The sequence below is a fragment of the Rhipicephalus microplus genome, chromosome X (genome assembly GCF_043290135.1).
Source record: "Rhipicephalus microplus isolate Deutch F79 chromosome X, USDA_Rmic, whole genome shotgun sequence".
Classification (NCBI taxonomy): domain Eukaryota; kingdom Metazoa; phylum Arthropoda; class Arachnida; order Ixodida; family Ixodidae; genus Rhipicephalus; species Rhipicephalus microplus.
In genome coordinates, this window is record NC_134710.1 from 227,103,789 (window position 1) to 227,125,771 (window position 21,983).

A 21,983-nucleotide genomic window follows, 5' to 3' on the forward strand; every position below is an offset into this window, starting at 1 on the left:
GTAAGAAATGAAATATGTGCATATTGTACATTACACTTTACACGTGTTTGCTATAATTTGGAGCATTTAGTCTCGCTTTGTGTACAATGTATATGTACTGAATTGCTGCAAAATTTGTTATCGTGAAGCCATGAACACCTATGTTCCCTGTGTTCACTAGTTACATTACCCACAATAAAAGTGAAAGCAGTTGACATCCAGTATTGTGACTCTTTTTTTATCAAATTGAATAATATTTGTTGCTACTCCTAGAGCTTGCCTTTGATAGTTGAGTGTGATCTATTGAAAACCATTGCAGAGCCATTCAAAAGTAATTTGAACACTTTTTAGACAGCCCAATCACTATGAAACTATCATCAAAAGTGGAGCCTTTGGGAGATGGCGGTGATGTGAGAAATGATGCCTTAATATGGAAATTGCTTCCTACTGTGTGATGCAGTGTTCCGGGCATGGTTTTGTGAAGGGCAGCTTCATGGCAAGTCTTCATTACTGTAATACACCAACAATACTCATTTAATACATGAAGTGAGCTCCATAGGAGCTATGTATTAAATGTTGAAGAACTGTGGCCTTGTGCGCAGCCATAGCCACATCACACCAAACACCAAGCTGTCTTCTGCAGCGAGAGCCATCGTCAAGTAGCCTGTGTTGTCACCGTCTCAGAGAATCAGTTTTTTTGGCTGTTCCCATGTGAACTCGGACCGACCAAAATGTCCGTATGCACTGGTTCTCCTGTAGATTGGCTCCTTTAGCTTGAGATCTCTGTAACATAATGGTTTGTGTGAGTAATATAGGGTTTTTTACAACATTTTAAGCTACGAGCTGTTCACTACAAAGGCTCTTCAGAAGCTTAGCTGCTTGCACATAGCAACATGTTTCACATAACAATATAATCTGAAGGTACGATCAATTCCTGTATTACTCAAAAGAAAATTATACCTTTTTGCAAATTATGTTTGTATATAAGCTTCCTTTTCTGTGCACTGTAGGTGAAACATTTAACATGGATATTTTTTTAATAAGTTATGGAAGGCACTGGTAGTTCATGAAAAAAACGTGGCTGATCCCCCTATATAGGAATCGGTATAACATGAAAGTTAAACGTACATGTCTCTACAGAGGTAGTTGAGCTTTTATTGTGCATTGTTTCAGCAACAAATTTCAGTCACGTTAGGAATGGCAAGTAGTTTAAACTTACAGCGCACACCTCAAGCAGAAAGCACACACGAAATTAAGCTTACACAGGACGACCACAGACCATTCTTCTTGCCTCGCATGTCAGCAGCGCGCTCCTTTCGTAAATGTGGTCGTGGCCGCTTGCGAAGTGACCATCCTCTCCCGAATTACAAATATGAAAAGCGCGCGCGCAGGAGAGAATGCTCGGTAGGACTGTGGGGGGGGGGGGGGTGACCTTGAGAGCACGTTGAACAGCGAGGCTGTGGCGCCATCTCGCCACTGATCACGAAAGCGTGCTAAATCTCCCGGCTAGGCTAGACTGCACCTGCGCGCGCTTGTTTCCTTACGGCTTTCTCACTCGTCGCGAATACAATGGGAGAGTTAGAGTATTTTTCGCCACCCGTCAGCGGTAGGGGCGCAGCAACCCTGACATGACACAAGATAATTTGTTGATGTGAAACCGTGGGTTGAGGGTTCTCGACGAAGAGGGGGAGGGGAGTATTAAAGAAATCGGGGATAGAGGGAGATTCTTCTTTAAAAAAAAACTAATATTACTAGCGGTTTGCCGCTTAATGTAGGTATACCTAGATATATATGTATCGGCTCGTGGATAATACAAGCTGAAACTCGGTGAAAATGTGGAAGAATAGGCTAATGAGAGGCATTAAGGAGGCATAAAGCACGGGCAATGACGAAAGAGAAAGATAAACAATGCTGCACCTGTTCTGCAAGCAGAGGGCACTAAACACCTTTGGCCCGTGGTCCATTCGGACAACAATGTCGCAATTAAAGAAGGTCGCTCAAAGAATTACGAGCTCACATTCCCTTTGCTAGCTATTTCTTATTTTCCTTTATATTTACAAATACATTTGGAGCGGTTTTCAGGGCTAATATCTGCTGTTTGCAGCCTGACAACTCTTTTAAACACGTGCGTGTCTTGTATATTTAACGACAAAAAAACTATAAGGAGAAAGAAAGTAAAAAAAAAAAGAGCGTCTTTGCTGCTGAATAACGCTTTCAGATGGCACGCACAGAGAGTGATGGTATGCATTGTGAAGGTGTTAACACCACCTGGAAATATTGATTCCGGAGACCCCTTTTGCATTCCTTTGTACTGCAAGCCACGTCTACGAAGAATGCGAATAACCCAGCTGCTTACACTCGCAAGCCGCTTGCCTCGGAACTAAAAATCAAGTGCAAATCAGTTCTGAGCTATCCTTCGAGTTCGTAGAACAACATGCTTAGAAATAGAAATTGACAACGTTACATACTTTCGGCGAGTAAGCTGCTTTTTTTTTTTTTTTTTTTTGAAACATCTGTATGAATTCTCATCTGGCTTATTGCTACAAGTAGGTTATTGTCGATTGCCCCGCCGCGGTGGTCTAGTGGCTAAGGTACTCGGCTACTGACCCGCAGGTCGCGGGATCGAATCCCGACTGCGGTGGCTGCATTTCCGATGGAGGCGGAAATGTTGTAGGCCCGTATGCTCAGAGTTGGGTGCACGTTAAAGAACCCCAGGTGTTCGAAATTTCCGAAGCTCTCCACTACGGCGTCTCTCATAATCATATGGTGGTTTTGGGACGTTAAACCCCACATATCAATCAAATCATTAGGTTATTGTCAATTGCAATTTATCTCTAGTATGGCTTGCTTTATTATGGGATTTACCCATCACGGCTGCATTTCATTCGGTGCTTTGTGAGTGTTCAGTCTACAGTGATTTTTCGAGTCGAGAATGGACTCGAACAACCTTCAGAACGTGCATTACGCACATGGATATAGATTAGTTGCATGAAGGCGTATTGCTGTGTTTTATCATGGCTGCTCGATCGCCGTGGTTCTGCATTGCAAGTCCCGTTCGGGGAAAACACCCGTTGTTTCTTCTCACCGATTCCCGAACAATATTGAGCTGTGCACCATGTGTCAAAAGAATATTGCGAAAGACAACCTCATCATCTACGACAAGTCTGCGTCGACAGTCGTATGCAGCAGATGCTTGCAGAATGAAGAATATGCGCCTGCTTTCCGTATCAGAAAACTTATTCCTGACTCCGCGCCAACTCTTTTCAAGGACTATCCTATATTCTACATGATTTCAAGTGCATAGAAGCCTCACAAAGATCCTGCTTCATGAGCTTCGCCTCTACATCAAACATCAACGAAACAGATCTGGATGTTGCTACTTCATAAGACGCTGTCACTAAACAAGAAACAGTAAATGTTTACCCCCAAACAATAAACAATGACGGTCATCGCGTTGGTCGATACCAGACTTTGATAGGACGACTGCGCTCTCAAGTGTCGCACCATCGTTCAAAATGCGAGAAGGTACAGCAATTGCTGCAGGAAGAGAGAAAGGCATCCCAATATTATCCCGAAAGCAAGCACCACGCATGTGTTAAGGAAATCGCAACAATGCACAGAAAGCAGAAAAAGTAGAATGTGACGGAAGAAAGCATCCAGAGTACCCGACGAACTTGTAAAGGGTGTGTGTTATATGGCGCTTTCTGTGACAAAGAGGCTTCGATCATGAGCGCACTTCGGGGCTTGTGATACTGCCAGCAAAGTGCTCTCTGCGGATCTATATATAGGTTCAAGCCTAGCACCATCAGGTATAAGCAATGCTATAAGCCGTTTGTGCGTTTTCAATGATTAGGCAACTTGTTTTGCAACGCGCGGCGAGTGGAGAAGCGCGCCCGAACTCATTTGCAGACGTTGCGCGTGCTGTACGGAGCAGCGGAAGAGGGCAGGGCCGCAGCACCCCCCTCAAATTAGTGGCGAGAGGCATGTACTACACCCGATGCGAAGGCCGTAAGAAGCGAGTGCGCAGGTGCAGTCTAGCTCGGCTGTGAAGCTTCTAAGCTCCGAGGACTGCCAAACGGTGTATGGCGTATATAAATGGCTTGCCGTTAGCAGCCCAGACAACTACGCGACTACGCCTAGTGGCATATATAGTGGTAAGCGCTGGGCGCTGAGATTTGAGAATGGCTTGCCGTTAGCAGTCCAGACAACTACGTGACTAGGCCTAGTGGCGTAGTGGTAAGCGCTGGGCGCTGAGATTTGAGAAGTTGCTAGTTCTATTCTGTGTGACAGATGTTTGCCTTCTGATTTTTAATGATGATAGTCTTTCTTGGGGTACTTCGACGCAAAAATTTTGGTCTGTCTTTCTGTACATTTGTCTATTAGTCAGCTGTAACGATACGCCAATCGGCCAACCCCATCCGCAGCGCCCACCAATATTGCTCACGTTTCAGCGTTCATACTTGTGCGATTGTGAAATAAAAAAACATTTATGCATGTGCGTCTTTAGTTTGCATGTGCGTCTTTATTCTAAAGAAGGCATGCATAAGTAATTCTAAGGACCGTAGTGTTTGTCACGCTGAGCTGACAATGAAACGCGATGCTCAAAAAGGCAAGTGTGTCCAACACTTTGCTAAGACGACATGGTGGTGGCACCAGCTCGTCGCTTTGCGTTCTACACCTTATCGCCTCCAAGACGGGCGCGCTCGCCAAATCTTATTCATTTGTCATAGGAATGGCTGACAACACTCTCTGTAATGCCTGTCGTTGCGAAGAGACGCCACAACACATCATGTGCGACTGTCCGTTGTATGACATCCAGAGACAGTCACTAGCGTCGGTTCTTGCGCGCATCGACAATAGCCAAATGTCTGTGGACACTATTCTTTCAAGTGCCAGAGAGAAGACATTGCAACAGAAGGGGACAAAAGCACTTTTGAAATTCCTGCACGACGCGGACTTGAACAAGCGGCTGCAACAGCAATGTAAAACACCATGAAAGACAAGACAGGAATATGACTGAGTGTGCGTGCGTGTGCTGCCTAATGTGCTGTGTTTATCTCTCTTCCCTCTCTCCTCTCTATTTTTCATCTCCCCCTCTCATATGCAGGGTAGCAAACTGGCTGTCTGTAGGCTGGTTAACCTTCCTGTCGTTCTTTTCACACTATTTTCCTTCCTTCCTTCGTTTTGGAAGATAACTACCAGATAGCGCTCGTGCCCAATGTGCCCCGGTGCGCTCCTTGGCCTTCGCTTCACGGATCGAGACTTTCTAGCGCCTCCAGAATACAATTCATCGATTTTCTCGCGCAGAACATCAAATAAACAATTTGTTCACTCTCTCCAGGCGCAAGACTGTCGTCTTTCGACGAAATTTGCAGTAAAACGTGCAGATACGGGGTCAATTTTTTTCTTTGCAGTTTCTTAGTATATATTTTTCAACATCACTTCCGGGGTGGAATTGATTTCAGGGGAGCCGTGGTGGACCCCGGAATACTTTCGGGTCGAAATTCCTTGGCAGATAACTTGGGCATAGAATGAAGTTTTGCTCCGCATGTAATTTGTCTTTTCAATTCAGAATATGAAGGACATGTTGGTACAAAAAACAAGAAAAATGCTCTCAAGAAAGTTGTTTACAGCGGGATCATGTTAGCCGAAAAAAGGCTGCATCTTGACACTGCTTGGTGTATAGAATTATGGCGGTATACTTTGTTTCCTTGCGCTGCCCTCGCCGTGGTGGTCTAGTGGCTAAGGATCAAATCCCGGCTGCGACGGCTGCATTTTCGATGGAGGCAAAAATGCTGTAGGCCTTTGTGCTCAGATTTTGGTGCACGTTGAAGAATTCCAGGTGGTTGAAATTTCCGGAGCCCTCCACTACAGCTTCTCTCATTATCATATGGTGGTTTTGGGACGTTAAACCCCACATATCAATCAATCAGTCGTTTCCTTGCGCTGTAGCGAGGGTGCAAAAGCTTATCACTGCATACTACCTCTATTTTGTATCTTTTTCGGAAATAAAACGCGAAAATCTATTTTATATTTTGCTTTTGCAATGGAGAAAATATTCCACGATAGCGGGAGGCATGAATCCGCGAATTATGTGAGATCATTTCTTTTACAGCTTCGAAAAATCTAGGCGACTACAGAAAGAATGCTTATAGGTAGGCGTGCAATGCTGGGCCCAAGAGGCGCTTTTCTAATGGTCATCGACAAGTAAATACCTCAAGGGCACGAACCCAGTAATGGGCATACGCGCAGTAATTTTACAAGGTAGATCTGCCCGAAAAGCTTTTCCGAGTCGAAGCCTATATATACCTAACTATCTGTGTATGTAGTCAAACGGTACAGCATCTCCCTGCATTGCACAAATTACAGGGTTCGATACCCTGTGCCGGAGAACACTTGCCGATTCTAATGGGTAGAGGCATAGAGTTTCTCAAAATTAACTAGAGGGCACTTTGGCACTGCGATCGTTTGGAAAAAACAGGTTTAGCAGGTTCAACTGTCGCAAGGCCCAGCTTCAGCGAGGTAGTAGTGGGGCTGGGAGGGGACAAAGCAGCCGGCGTCACAGGTGCAAGTAGCCCCCAGGTGCAGGACGTTCCAGCTGAAAAGTCACAGCATGTGATAATTGCCGGGGACTCGAATTTAAATCGATGCACAGAAGCCATCAAAGAGAGGGTAAGAGGTGACAAGAGGGTTACAGTAGGGGCGTTCCCAGGACGCAAGCTTGAAGCAGTCATGAGGCAAGCAAGCGCAAAACTCAAAACTACAGCTGATAGACGAAACCTCGTGATAATTTCAGGCGGTTTAAACGATGTCTTAAATGAAGATACAGCAGTACTAACAGCCACACTGGCGAAAGGCGTCGATGACATGCGCGCCACTTCTCCTATGGTACAGGTAGTGATATGCACGATACCGGAGGTACCGGAGCGTGATAGCAACCTGCAAAGAGCGGTTGTCAACGCAAACCAAGAGATATGGCGTATGAGTCGAGAGAAAGGCTTTGAGGTGGTGGAAATAAACAGAGAGGTGCATAGGTGGGGTGGTTTTTAACGAGACAGAATTCATTTTGATGGGCGGCTAGGTCATGAGGTGGGTTGGCGACTTGCAGGACGCGCGGTAGCTTTTTGGGGGGGGCAAGTGAGCCCTTCGGGGTGCAGGATAGCTAGTAACGAGGAAAACAACCAGGGAGACTCTTCGACAGGTGGTATGGACAGATACGATTCCAAAGTGGCACCAATATCTAAGATAGGTAGAGTCCAGGGCATAAATAGACGTAGCCACGAGCGCCGAGCCATTTCAGACATAGGGTATATTAACATGCAGGGTGGTAGGAACAGGCTGAAGTGGGAAGAGATAGAAGAACAGCTAAGGGAAGAGAGGCCGATGGTATACGGTTTTGTAGAAACACATCTAAGGGACATGGAATAACCTCCGAACAATCCGGACTACGCGTGGGAATATTGTAATAGAACAGAAGGCAGCAGAAAAGGGGGGGGGGGTGGTATTAGGGCATTCATTTATAAAAGTACAGACTGGCAAAGGGTCAAGCAGGAGTGCAAGGAACATTTATGGCTAAAAGGGAAAGTGGCAGGTCAAAATGACACTCCTTGGTTTCGTGTACTTGTGGACGGGAGCAAAGGCCAGAGAGGAAAACCAGGCAATGGCAGAGTGTATATCAAAGGACATTCAGGAGTTAGGAAGAGAGTGCGAGATAATTATACTAGGAGACATGAATGCGCACATAGAAGATATAGATGGGTATACCGACCCGACAGGCAAAATTATCATGGATATGTGTGAAAGGCTTGATTTGATCATTTACAACAGTACCGAGAAGTGTGAAGGGCAAATAACATGGGAGGTAGGAAGGCTGCAGTCGACGATAGATTATGCACTGATGTCACATAGGATGTATGATAAGCTCAGGGGAATGCACATAGATGAAGGTGGCTCCAGAAGTCTGGGTAGTGATCACAAACGTATCAAGCTAAGTTTTGGAAGAGCAGTGAAAGTGGGAAGGAGACAAGATGAGCAACTACAGGAAAATTTTTATCCAGAAAGGCAAATCGAAATAGCCACTAAACAAATTGAGAAAGTAATCACGGAGGATAATAAGAAAGTGTGGACATGCACGAATCTAATAAGACTCTTTGAGCTAGAGCTTGCTAAGACGCGTGACAAGTCACCCCGAAAAAGAAGACACAAACCCAAAAGTTGGTGGGATGAGGAAGTTAAGAGAGCCATAGCAAAACGTCGGGAAGCCTCTAGGGAACACAGACATGCTAAGCAGCGGGGTGAACCGACAGATGATGTTGAAAGAAAATGGGAAAACTTTCTAAGCTGTAGAAGGGATGCATCCCTTCTGATCAATGAAAAGGTTAGAAGAAAGGGAGCTCAGTGGCTGGCAGAAGTACATAAAAAAGATAGAAAGGCAGCTGCGAAATTTTGGAACCATCTAAACTCCCTAAGAAATGAGACGAGCCTAGAGCAGAGTTTTATAACTACAGCCCAAGGTGCTAGGCTAGAAGGGGACGAAGCTATTGAATATATAAGAACAAGGGTGACAAAAATTTCAACAAAGAAGTACTTTATGCACCACAATAGACAAGGACGAATCAAGTGGTGCAATGGCTCCATTTTCACAACGAGAGTGGGAAAGGGCTGAGAAAAGGGTTCCTAGTAGTACATCAACAGGCCCAGATGGCATTCCAATTAGGCTGATAAAGACATTAGGTCCGAAGTCTAAGCAGGCTTTGAGAGAGGCGGTGAGCAAAATAATAATCGATGGTGAAGTTCCCGATGGATGGAAACTTAGCAGGATGAGCATGATCTATGAAGGAAAGGGGGACAAAGCTGACATAAACAACTACCGTCCTATAACAGTGACATCAGTGGTCTACAGGCTGGCGATGCAGATTATAAAGGAAAGACTGCAGGCATGGATAGAGGATGAGGGGGTACTGGGGGAACTGCAGAACGGGTTTCGGAAACACAGGAGGTTGGAAGACAATCTGTTCTCACTGACGCAGTGCATCGAAATAGAAAAGGAACACAGGCCCCTGTGGCTAGCATTTTTGGATATCAAGGGAGCATACGATAGCGTGGTTCAAGAGGAATTGTGCGGAATACTGGACTCACTAGGCGTGGAACATGTAGTCACTAATCTTTTAAAGGGTATCTATAAAGGTAACAAGGTAGTTATAAAGTGGAAAAAACAGGTATCCAAGCCTGCAGAGGTAAAACGGGGGCTTAGGCAGGGGTGCCCCCTGTCACCCTTATTGTTCATGATGTACCTACAAGGATTAGAGGCAAAATTAGAAGGAAGTGGACTGGGCTTAAACCTCTCTTTAGTCAAACAAGGAAAACCTATTGATCAGGCACTACCAGCATTAATGTACACAGATGATATAGTGCTAATGGCCAACAACAAGGAAGATTTGCAGAGATTGATGGACATCTGTGGTAATGAGGGAGATAGGTTAGATTTTAGATTCAGTAAGAAAAAATCAGCTGTCATGATTTTCAATGACAAGGAAGGTAGTGAGCTTAGAATACAGGAGGTCACGCTAGAGATAACAGATAAATACAAATATCTGCGCGTATGGATAAGCAAAGGGACCAAGTACCTGAGGGAACACGAAATATACGTGACGACTAAAGGTAACAGGAATGCAGCAGTGATGAAAAATAGGGCACTGTGGAATTACAATAGGTATGATGTTGTGAGAAGAATATGGAAAGGGGTCATGGTTTCTGGGCTGACGTTCGGCAATGCGGTCTTGTGCATGAGATCAGAAGTTCAAGCAAGATTTGAAATTAAGCAACGTGGAATAGGTAGGCTTGCTTTAGGAGCTCACGGGAATACACCAAATCAGGGAGTACAAGGTGATATGGGATTGACATCATTTGAGGGCAGGGAAGCTAGCAGCAAGATAAAATTTGAGAAGCGATTGAGATAAATGGGGGAGAAGCGTTGGGCTAGGAAGGTTTTCAGCTACTTCTACATGAAGAATGCCGATACAAAATGGAGGAAGCGAACCAGGAAGTTGACTGGTGAATACTTGGAAAACAGCAGGTGGCCAAATCAAAAAGAACTATCGGTTAAGAAGAAAGTGAAGGAAACGGAGACTGACATGTGGAGAATGGGCATGATTAAGAAGTCCGCACTAGAGATCTATCGAACTTTTAAGCAGGAAATTGCCAAGGAAAGGATCTATCATAATAGTCGGGGTAGTTCTCTACTGTTTGAGGCCAGGACGGGAGTACTGCGAACCAAGACATATCGGGCCAAATACGAAGGGGTAGACACAGTATGCAGTGCGTGTGGAGAGGAAGAAGAAACTGCCGAACACTGGATAATGTTCTGTAAAGGGCTTCACCCTATAGTTCAGGATGATGGCGCAGAGTTTTTCAAAGCACTGGGGTTTAGGGACCAGGAGGGCAAAATAGACTTTAAGCGGGTAGACTCAACTAGAAGGAGGTTATCTGATTGGTGGCTAAAGTCAAGGCACGAGTGAAAATCAAACTCTTCACTGGAAAGTACGAATCCACAAACTCACTTTTTAAGGGAAAAAAACTAAATATAGTTTTTGGTTCATTAAATATTATGGCTTGATGGCGCTAGCCACCGCCCAATCTAAAGGGTACAGCCATATCCATCCATACACTCATCCATCCATTCATCCATTCATCCATCCATTCAGCGACCATGGGAATGATGGGTAGTACACACATTTGCCTACTCTTCGTACTTGCGGGCGGCGAATCGTACTTGCGGCTTTGTTTATTGCTGGGTTTCGGTTTTGTTTTGAAAGAAAGAACGAACCCTTTTGAACTTAGCGACTTGATTTGAAATAGTAAGCTTAAAAGAATAAGGTTGTGGGTTGTGAAGCACAAATGGTGAACATTTGCTAATTTATGTTTTCGTGAAAAAACAGCTCCAAGTCACATGAACACACACGGAGCCAGAAGCAGGCCAGAAGTACGAAAATTAGAGAAATATGTGTGCTACCCATATGGTGCCCATCTAGCCACCATACTACCCATCATTCCCATGCTCGTTGAAGTGCCGTGCGTTGCAGCTCCCATAGACACTAGCGCCAGAGTTCCCTCTAGTTAGTATTGTGGGAAACTCTATGGGTAGAGGGGTACATACTGACCTGGTGAGCGATGGTCATGGTTTAGGATAGGAAAGACCGATTTCTGCAGCTCGCTTGAGAGCACAGCTTAGCGCAATCACTAGCTGGTGTCGCTCAGTGCCGATAAGGGTAGGGGAAAGGAAAATGGAAGAGAGGCCAGCTCGAGAATGGAGTACTCTCAACACCTGGTGCTAGCCCGTGTTCCCTTATACCCACTTGACAGGTGCCCGGCGGCACTTGGTGACACTCTCGCTCGTACGAGATCGATCGGGTCATGAGTTGCGAGAAAAAAAAAAAAAAAACGCCAGGCCTGCGCGGAAGGCGCAGCACACAGTCACAGCGAAAGCTAGAAGAGCGGCCTTTCAGAGCCCTTTAAAACGCTCATTGGGTAACTACTACAAGCACACTTGCTTGATGCCCACTAGGGGATTAATTATAATTTTTGGGGGTAGTAGGCCAGCATTCGCTATGCTATTTTTTCATCATTCTTCGAGAAGCCTGGTATCCGCTAAACACTTGCAAGGAATTTTGTGCCAATTGTTCATGCAGTGACTGACGACGATGAGGAATTATGGCTCAAGTGGGTATGCGCCACAGCTAATAGGGGAAGAAGAGCTAACTTTTGTAATGGGTTCCAGCATTGAACGGTCCACTCGTTATGCCATTTGTATTGTGCGACGACTGATTGTTCTTTCGCTGCTTTAAAACACTTTATGCGTCGTATTCACGCGATTGCATTCCCGACATCAATCCTGCCTAAGGCAAGTTTGCTGACGAGCCACAAGCACCGGCGTAGCTCAGAGGTAGAATACTGGGCCGGCATACAGCGGACCCGTGTTTGAGCCCCACTGTGTCATTGGTGCTAGGTCATTTTTTTACGACCACTTACAGAGATATTAAGCAGTTTTAGAGGCTAAGCAGAAAATGTATCCTCCCGCACACTCGTCATTGAACAAAGGACAGGCGGTGGCGTGGCGCCTACTCCAGACCCATACGTTTCCTAGTCCGGTAACAATGAACCGCTGCGTGCCGGAACTTCATTCGGACAAGTGTAAATTTTGCAACAACGGGGCGGACTTGAGCCACATTTTATGGGCATGCCCGCAGGCCCCCATGAGAGGCGAATTCCCAGACGGGGGTGGATGGAATACCGCGCTTCTGAGCTCTGACTCTCAATTACATGCCCGCTTATTACGGCAGGCCGAAGACGCCGCCAAGGTCTATGGGATCATGGCCGTCGTCTAGGTTTGGTCTTTCCTTCCCCCTCGCACCTGAAAGGGGAGGAGGATCTTTCTGCTGATTAAATAAAGTTTGTTCATCATCACCTAATTTCGCGTGATGTGGTTACGGACACCGGCGGCAGCAGCGGTGGTGGCGGTCAACTGCGCGTGCGTGACCCGTGGGTTGTGATCTCAGAACAGCTTTCGCTGTAAAATATTGGCAAGCCGCAAGCGCAGAGTGTATTTCTTGAGTGAGTCTGTGTGAGCTTCACGTTTTGTCGCCGACCTATGTCAGTCATCTTCAGCATTATTATCAGCCTTGTATCGACTTACGTTTATATGCAAGTTTATTCACACATATGTGGACGTACTAGCTTTCAAGCGCTACCTTGGCTTTTTTTTATCAATTAGAGGCGAAGTGGGTGCCATGATAACCTCCGTTAACTGTTTCATGGCAAGTTCTCGATAAATATGCCGCTACTGGATCGAAACCAACCGATTACTCGTATTTGAAGGTACAAGATCAAACGCCCTATCTTAGAACACCGATTATGTGATATACTGGCGTCGAAGAGCATCAAACCATGATCGAGAAAGCCCAATTTTACTTTGATGGACTCGAATCGACTTACTCAGACTCGGGTGAAGCTGCGAGTCCGGCTTTGTAATATGTTGGCGAGTTTGGGTCCGTATGAGACGTTTAGTGAGCAAGTTCAAATGAGCCTTCAGAGCAAAATAAATATATTTTGAGCAACTCTGAGTGAGTTGCATTTTTTTTTCTGACGATGCTGAGAACCGAACCCATCAGATGCTCCAACCACTAGACCATCGGGGTCGTGTATTAGCAGAGTCCTTCTAGCATTGAAGGACTCTTGTATTACTCATCTGGACAAGGTTGCCTTTTCTCTCCGCCCTCTTTCATCTCTCACTTCCCCTGCGACCACGGCGTATTTCGTAGCCTCAAATTACTGTCAGGTGGGTTAGTCACACAGGGCAGCAAAGACCCCGCCCTCTCGTCCACCAACACGAGTGGAATGGCCACGCGCGCGGGATAGCAGGCACCTAGTGTTGACGAATCTGGCGCATTATAAGTAACACCGCTCGTCATCATGTGCTTTGGTGGCTTTTGTATGATCCCTCCCCCCTCCTTTTTTCCCCTTTTTTAGGGGATACTGAAGAGAAAACGAATTCGCTATGCCAGAATCTCCGCGCTTACCTCAAAGAGACGCCTTGCAAGCGACAAAATGCGGGGTGGCGACGCCATCTTGAAGTTTCCGCAACAATCACCATGACGTCATAGGTTTTGACGGTGCCTACACGGACCTAGTACATCGTTCCTATTCAATAAATGTGAAGCTCATTGCCCTCTTGTGCGAGCAGAGGCTTAACATATTAAGTCCGAGAAAATTTCGTTGGGTGAATGTTGTCAAAATATGTAAAATGCACTTTGAAATCAGTAACGTAACGTGCGGAGAATTTTGGTGCGAAATTTAAAAAAAAACGAAGCTTTTTACTGATTTTATCTGCGTATTATGAAAGGCCCGATCGCGAAATTAATGTTATTAGAATTTTTAGGGTAGAATTTGTCAATCTAAACCGATTAATTGTTTCACTTCAGTGTTCCTTTAGTGTCTAGGCTACCCTGACTGGGCTCAGGACTTCAATTGATTGATTGATATATGGGGTTTAACGTCCCCAAACCACCATATGATTATGAGAGACGCCGTAGTGGAGGGCTCGGGAAATTTCGACCACCTGGGGTTCTTTAACGTGCACCCAAATCTGACTACACGGACCTACAACGTTTCGCCTCCATCGGAAATGCAGCCGCCGCAGCCGGGATTCGATCCCGCAACCTGCGGGTCAGCAGCCGAGTACCTTAGCCACTCGACCACCACGGCGGGGCCTCAAGATTTCAAGATTAAAGTTCGAAAGCGCCTTCAGAAACACGCATTGCATTATATGCGGGGAACAAACTCTCAGGTAACGTATGAAGTTTTTTTTCGAAGCTGCAAAGAAGTGCCGCGAAAAAAAAAAAAGACCACGTGACTAGCGCATTCGCGCAACGAGAACGTGTTGCTGAGATCCCCGGTTTCAACGAACGAAATCAGCTGGGGCGTTGACTCGACGGATCAGTGGCAGGCCGATAAGGCTGGCTACAAGTTGCACCGTCACGCGCGCCAACTGGCTGGCAACGGGCCAGGCAGCATGCTTCTGTTAAAGCTATTTCCCGTCAACCTTTCATCTGACTATGTCTACGTTTTTGAGGGGAAATTTCAGATAGTGCTGAATACAAGTAAACATGCGTCTAAACAAATTGCTATCTGGATTATTTAATACATGAAATTACTTATTGAGAGTCCTTGATGTAACTCATGTCTAAAGCGACGGGAGTTATACTTTGCGAGAACTAAGTATAGCCCCGATGAACGTGAACATATTTATGATCATGTGCAATTAAACAATTGTTAGCCAACAAACGTCGCCAATGATCTTGATAGAATGTTAGCGTAATCAATTTTTTTTCTTGCAAGCTTCGTAATTTTCTGGTAATCTCCGCTCTACTTACTTGATAATTTTTCCCGGTCTGAGGTCGAAATTCTCCTTCACAATGTGGAGTAACTCCCTGGGTGTCTTGATCGCAGTGCCGTAGGTGAAGATTGAAATGGAAACGGGCTGGGCGATGCCGATGGCATACGACAGCTGCGAGTGGGTGCGGCACATTATTACAAATTCCAACCATGCTTATATAGCAATTTGTATAGCATCATTGCATTTGAAAAGACCGCATCGGTAAAATCAAGAGGACCGTTCAACACTTTCTTGGACTGAAAGGTAAGCCTGCCAAGTCCCTGCCATGTCATTAACCTAAATAGGAAATAGACAGCCACTTCGTGCGATACGTAACTTGTTATCTGCCATTATTTATTCGCTTTTTTATTATTATTTACTCCGAACAGCAGTAATGTGGCAGAATATTGATTGAACGCGTTCGTCTGTTCCATTATTGAACGCCATCAGCTGTGTCTTTGCAGCAAGCTCTGCGCGGTAAGTGACGAGGATACCCTTGGCAAAAGTAACAGGTCACCAGAGCTCGAAAAGAAGCCATTGCTTGGTTTCTTTCCAATGAATATTACCACAAAACTAACGGTCACCCGTAACTAATTATACTAATTAATAAGAATACTAATATGCGCAGTTCGAGTACTGCGCTCGAGTGCAACAGGTGATGCTGACCTGAACGAGGCAGCGCTTGCAGAGGCCGGCCACGACGAGCGATTTGGCCACCCAGCGAGCGGCGTATGCAGCCGAACGGTCCACTTTGGTCGGGTCCTTGCCGGAGAAGGCGCCACCTCCGTGCGCTCCCCATCCGCCGTACGTGTCCACAATGATCTTGCGGCCCGTCAGACCTGCATCACCCTGTGCCGAGAGTGGAGCTTGCAACTTCCACATTATATCTTATCTCGCAGCTGGACGGGGTCGATATGACGCGAATGTCTATTACGACCTCGTGAAGGAGGAAATGGCTCATTTAAAACGGCCAGTCTGGAAAGTATTGGCTCCCTTCCCAAGATGGCAGCCACGAGTCCTTGGGGCCCTGGCGACATCCCCGGATTGCCGAAGCAAATGCCTTTCAGAGTCCGGGCATTCTCCGTTATCGTATTTTCTGTTTTGCCCTTTCACTCTGCTACAGTATATGATTCAGGTCCGCTCTTTTCTCGCATAATCTACTCATACAACTATATTTCTCTGTCAGCATGAGCGGTAATCAGTGCCCAAATTGTAATTTGGTGTGCCTCGCCATTTCCTCTACAACTCATCATCGCATTGTTCGTCTTGTTTGTTTTGTTATTCGATGATGGGATGTTAAGGATGGATAGTTTGTTAATGACGCTACCCTCTCCTTATAACTGACCACAGAAATATTTTGTTAGGAAGAATTAAATTATATTGAACCAAGTACTTAGAGAATTCATTTTACCCGTTTCCACTCGCCTCTTGTCCCTATATACATAATATAGTTTCCCCTTCGTCAAAGAGAATGCTTGGTGTTCTGTGATACGTATTTGTAATATACGTATATAGCTGTGGTCGACGTTTCGACAAGCGGTCTTGTCTTTTTCAAGGCTGCAAATGTTTATGAATTGCTCATCGCAAGCCTTTCTTTTTGCGTTTATTTAGTCACTGCGGTGCTGGGGCAAGGTTCACATATATATATATATATATATATATATATATATATATGCCGGAGGAAGGTTAGGCGGGCACACTTATTCTATCCTATGATGAAGTAAATTTCGAAAGTATTAATGACGGTTTGGCCAGAACTTTTCAACACAGTGGAGGTGGTAATATTATGCGGCAAGTTGGGAAGAATGGATCACTGTTTTTAAACGATATTGAAAATTTCACCAAAGACAAGATGTTCGAAGTGTAGTTCCAACGCTCAGCCTAGCAAATATTAGGCCCATTTGATTTACCCTGCACTTCCTGAACTGGTTCATGGTGGTGCCATCTGGGTGCCGTCGTCGTTAAGGGGATGTTTCAGCAAGTGCAGCAGCAACATGACGCGAGAACGAATACGAGAGTGCAGATGTCGTGCAAGCCCTATGCTACTGGTCGGCCTTCTCGCGGGTTCTGGGGGCTGTGATCCGTAAAACACTGCGCCGCCTACGTTGCCCAGCATGTGCAACTACCGTTAAACGTTGACTGTCGCACCACGAATGCAATCGGCTGTGTCGTCTGCTGCAGCTGCAGCCATTTTATGCTACACAGACTCGGCACTACTTCACAAGCAGGGGCAGGAAATTAGTGTACTTGCCTTGCGTGACAGCTGCACTATTTCGAAACGAATACCGCGGTGCCACCCCGCTACGCTGAACTAGTGAAACGAATGCCGAAGTTCAGCGCCTTCGTGAACCAGTTCACAAACTGCAGATGAAACGAATGAACCTATTGAAGCGCACGGGAAGCGGCGCCTATGCATATGCGTGCGCTCGGAAAGGGAGGCAGCGGGTGCCCGTCAGGGGGGTGCCACTTTAATGTGAATGGTTATAGCCATCAGAGGCGTAGCCAGAAAATGTTAGGGTGGGGTGTCGGCCGACCATGTGTATATTCGCGCGTGTTAGTATGTGCGTCTGTTGATGACGATAATAATGGCCGAGGGCCACTGATGTTGCCTTCAATGTTGCCCGCGTTTAACCCCTTCGAAGTCTTGGACCCAAAGCAGGACATTTCGGAGAAGCACGTAATCGCTCCGTTTTCACTTTTGCATTTCTTTCTTTCTTTCTTTCTTTCTTTCTTTCTTTCTTTCTTTCTTTCTTTCTTTCTTTCTTTCTTTCTTTCTTATTCAACCAATGGGTGGAAGGGGGAGTGGAAGGGTGCGCTCATTCTCTCCGCACGCCTATGCTGCTACATCTGGTATTCCGGTATCGCAAAGGCGTAGCGTTATGCCGGATACCGTCCCGCAAGAGCAAAAGATAGAGAAAACATCCAACAAACACGCAATCTATGTCCTCAGAGATTCCGGAAGCGCCCATCGCCACTCGCTAAGGCTACGGCATCTAGTATTTGAATAAGACTCTCGAAAACGGTGCCGAATCTACACGAATACTTTGCTATCGAAGCTCAAGGACATGAATCGAAAACAAATAAAAGTATCACTTCGAAGCTAACGAGCTACATAGCGCACGACCGACCGTCACACGATAGAGGTAGATTGCATGCAACCGCTTTCAGTGGCACGGCCACGACTTTCGGGCTTGCGCATGCGCAGTTCATCCTGTACACCGGCGCGAGGAACCTTTTTCAAAGACTCGCACCGGACCTTCGACACAAAAATTTTGGTCTGTATGTCTGTACATTTGTTTGTTTCTCTACTTTTAACAGCATCGGGTACTTGAAATGGCCCACCCCATCCACAGCGCCCACCAACGTTGCTCAAGGTTCAGAGTTCATACTTGTGCAATTGTGGATTAAAAAGCGATTACTGTGCATGTCTGGGGCACCACAACAACACGTATATATTCTACATGTGCGTCTTTACTAGAAAATGCATACATGGGTAATTTTAAGGACCGTAGCTCTTATCACGCTGCGCTGACCATGCAACGCTTGCATGAACAGGCAAGTGTTCCCAACGCTTTGCTAAAACGAGACGGTGCATGGTGGCAACTACCCGTCGCCTTGCGTTCTACACCTTATCACCTCTGAGACAGGCGCGCACACCTATATCAGAGCCACGTGCTTCTTTTTGCAAGAATACTGCCAGATGGCGCTCATGTCTCACGTGTAACGTGACTTGATGCGCTCGTTCGCCTCCGCTGCACGCTTGAAGCACTCTAACGCAGCGCCTCCAGAATACCATTCACCGATTTTCTTGCGCAGAACATCAAATAAATGTTTTGTTCACTCTTTCTACACACAAGACTATCGTATTTCGACGACATTTGCATATTAAATGCAGATACGGAGCCATTTTCTTTTTGCCTTTTCTTTCTCTGATGGGGAACCCTGCGCACGCCTCAAGGGTGTGCAAAAGGGGCGCTTGCCTACCTCCTCGCACCGCATGCCGCAGCAGCACTTGCCGAACTACGGTTAGTGAACGAGTTTGGCATTAACATTAGCTTGCGCGTAAACTTAACTGGTATATTACGCTTGATATTAGCAAGGATTAATGATATAAAGTCTTGATTTCGACATGGTCGGTGGCACCAAAGGAGTGAAGCTAAAGTGAGCATCATTGCACTTACCATGGGTCCGCCTTCTGTAAAGCTGCCACAAGGGTTGATGTGGAAGACAGTCTCGTCGTCCAGGTACCTCTCGGGCACAACGACACGAATCACTTGCTCCATCACCTGCTCCCGGATCTCCTCGAGCGAAACCTCATCCGAGTGTTGCGTTGAGACAACGACCGTGTGCACACGCCTAGGAACCGTGGCGCCGTGTCGAAACGCGTATTCGCATGTCACCTGCGAGCGCGATAGTTGGTGTTGCATATGAGTGACGGGAATCCATAATTAAAATATACTGTCGATAGTCTTTTCAAGTGTCATGCTGTCCAGCTATAGCTGGATTTCAATTATTCAATCAATAATACTACCAATAGTGATTTTCAGCTATTGATAATAATTGGTGACTAAACTGTCGATTGTATCTATGGTACTATTGATTATTTCAATAATAGCGCTCGTACATATCACATAGTGAACGATATGCATCCCCTGCGCTTTCTCTTACAAAGGGATTTTCTCTCTTCTTTAGAAGCGTTGTATTGTATACAACGCACATTTGACTGGCAAGCGAGCCTGTTTTTAATTGTTTTTAATGGTTACAATGTCTTCGCGGTCACTCTGTTTCATTACTTGAAATGTTATTGGCAATGCTGATGACACTTTTGTTTTTGGTCGTCAGTGCTTCCACAAACGTTAAATTGTTTCACGAATAGATGGTTATAATAAGAGCAGGCGTAGCGATAAGACAGAGAGGATGGTTTGACACCACCTCTCTGGGCTTCTTGAGTATGTATGTATGTATGTATGTATGTATGTATGTATGTATGTATGTATGTATGTATGTATGTATGTATGTATGTATGTATGTATGTATGTATGTATGTATGTATGTATGTATGTATGTATGTATGTATGTATGTATGTATGTATGTATGTATGTATGTATGTATGTATGTATGTATGTATGTATGTATGTATGTATGTATGTATGTATGTATGTATGTATGTATGTATGTATGTATGTATGTATGTATGTATGTATGTATGTGTATTTTGTCTGTACGTTAACGGGCACGAACTAACACACGCAAAAATGAAAAAAAAATATGAATCTAAGGGTTGCTACTGTACCGGCAATCTCGCCAAGGCGTTCGTAACTTAACACCCTTAGGTGATCTACCCATAGCGCTACACGCCAAAGATGGGCAGCGAATACCCCGCGTGGACTCCATACGCATTCTCGGCCTCCTCGTCGAGGCCACTGGCTGTCATGCAAGAACAATTAAACATATCACAGCTAAAACCGAGAACATGCTCCGACTCATTCAGCGAGTCTCGGGTCGTAGACGAGGCCTTGGAGAGGCCAACCTTCTGCGCATATACCACGCGTTCCTAATGAGTCACATCAATTACGTCGCCTCTGCCCACAACTGGACGAAGGTAGAAAAGACGAAACTAAACACACTCATGCGCAAAAGCATTAAACAAGTCCTTGGTTTGCCTCAAAACACGAGCACTTCCCGTCTCGACCAACTAGGCATGCACAACGGCATCGATGAAGTGATCGAGGCCCAGACCACGGCCCAAGTGATCCGCCTCTCCTCCTCCAAGGCAGGCCGCCGACTTCTAAGCGAGGCCGGCATGTCCCCACACCCCTGCCTTGAACGCGCAGTAACCCTCCCCAGAGTTGTCCGAGCTACTTACATGGTAACCCCATTTCCGCGAAATGTCCACCCACAACACAACGAAGGCAGACGGCTGGCCCGCGCTCGCGCGATCCTAAACCGTACCGCCGCGAATCGCAACTCTACCGCATTCGTCGACGCAGCGCAATACGGTAACTCCTCCTCTTTCGCACTCGCGGTAGTAGATGGCGACGGAGCCCTACGCTCAGCCGCCTCGGTTAGGCTATCAACAAGCGCCATAGCCGAACAAGTTGCTATAGCTTTAGCGATGACCGACCCCTCACTCACTAATGTCTTCACAGACTCTCGCGCCGCCATTCGGGCTTACGAAACCGGCAACATCGCTCCAGAAGCAGCCCGCATTTTACAAACACGGAAATATACGGGCTCGCACTACCTCTCTTGGTTCCCTGCCCACATGGGCAAAGACGTTCACCCACAACAACCCAACCTCAACGAAATGGCTCATGATCGAGCACGAGAACTGACCCACCGTGACGATCAATCAGCCACCGAAGAGCTGGGCCCAGACGTGCAGTTTAATGACCCACTACTCACCTTCCATGAAATTACCTCCCACTACCGACACAGCAGAAGCCGATACCCTTTACCCCATTCAAAACTCGAACGCGCGCAAGAAGTAGCCTTTAGAATGTTACAAACGAGATCGTACCCATCACGGGGCCGACTCAGCCATTATAATTCAGACATAAATTCACAGTGCCCAGATTGCACAGAAGTGTACTGTTCACTCGCGCACATGCTCTGGCAATGTCCCGCGTTACCTCAGGGACCTCTCACCAGTGAGTCCGACTGGGAGGAGGCACTCAGGAGCCCCAATCTCCGAAACCAACTTAAGGCAGTCCAGAGGGCCCAAGAACTGGCGGAACGCCACCACGTTCCCGCCCCGACTCGGGCGTCGCCTACGGTAGCGGCTGCTAGGACGTCCCACGTGGGCACCCTGGTGGCTTAAACTCCTCAGGACCATATATTAAAGTTCTTGACTGACTGACTGACTAATCTAAGGGGAGTGTCGGCCCCCTTTTGAAATGCAGTCCTCGAGGCGCCTGTAAATATGAGCTAAAATAAATGCTTCACGCAGCAGCGGAAACACTCGTGCAGCATGCTGTCTATGGTCTGCTTGCTCATAAGTTAACAAAAGTAGAGGTGTAGCGGATAAAACATAGGGCACTAATGTACAGATGGCATTTGTATTGGGAGGCTTCA

The 21,983-nt window shown here is 46.2% G+C and overlaps 1 protein-coding gene across 1 annotated transcript in view; it reads right to left on the minus strand.

Annotated features, from left to right (window-relative positions):
* Nucleotides 1-486: 486 nt before the first annotated feature.
* Nucleotides 487-21,983, minus strand: part of LOC119187449 (S-adenosylmethionine synthase) — a 33,132-nt gene continuing 11,635 nt past the window's right edge. The window contains exons 6-9 of the mRNA XM_037435562.2: nucleotides 19,090-19,308; nucleotides 15,575-15,757; nucleotides 14,907-15,040; nucleotides 487-762 (exon numbers count right to left, since the gene is read on the minus strand). Coding sequence (XP_037291459.1) covers nucleotides 660-762; nucleotides 14,907-15,040; nucleotides 15,575-15,757; nucleotides 19,090-19,308 — 639 coding nt within the window. The 3' untranslated portion in view covers nucleotides 487-659. The remainder of the gene's footprint in view (nucleotides 763-14,906; nucleotides 15,041-15,574; nucleotides 15,758-19,089; nucleotides 19,309-21,983) is intronic.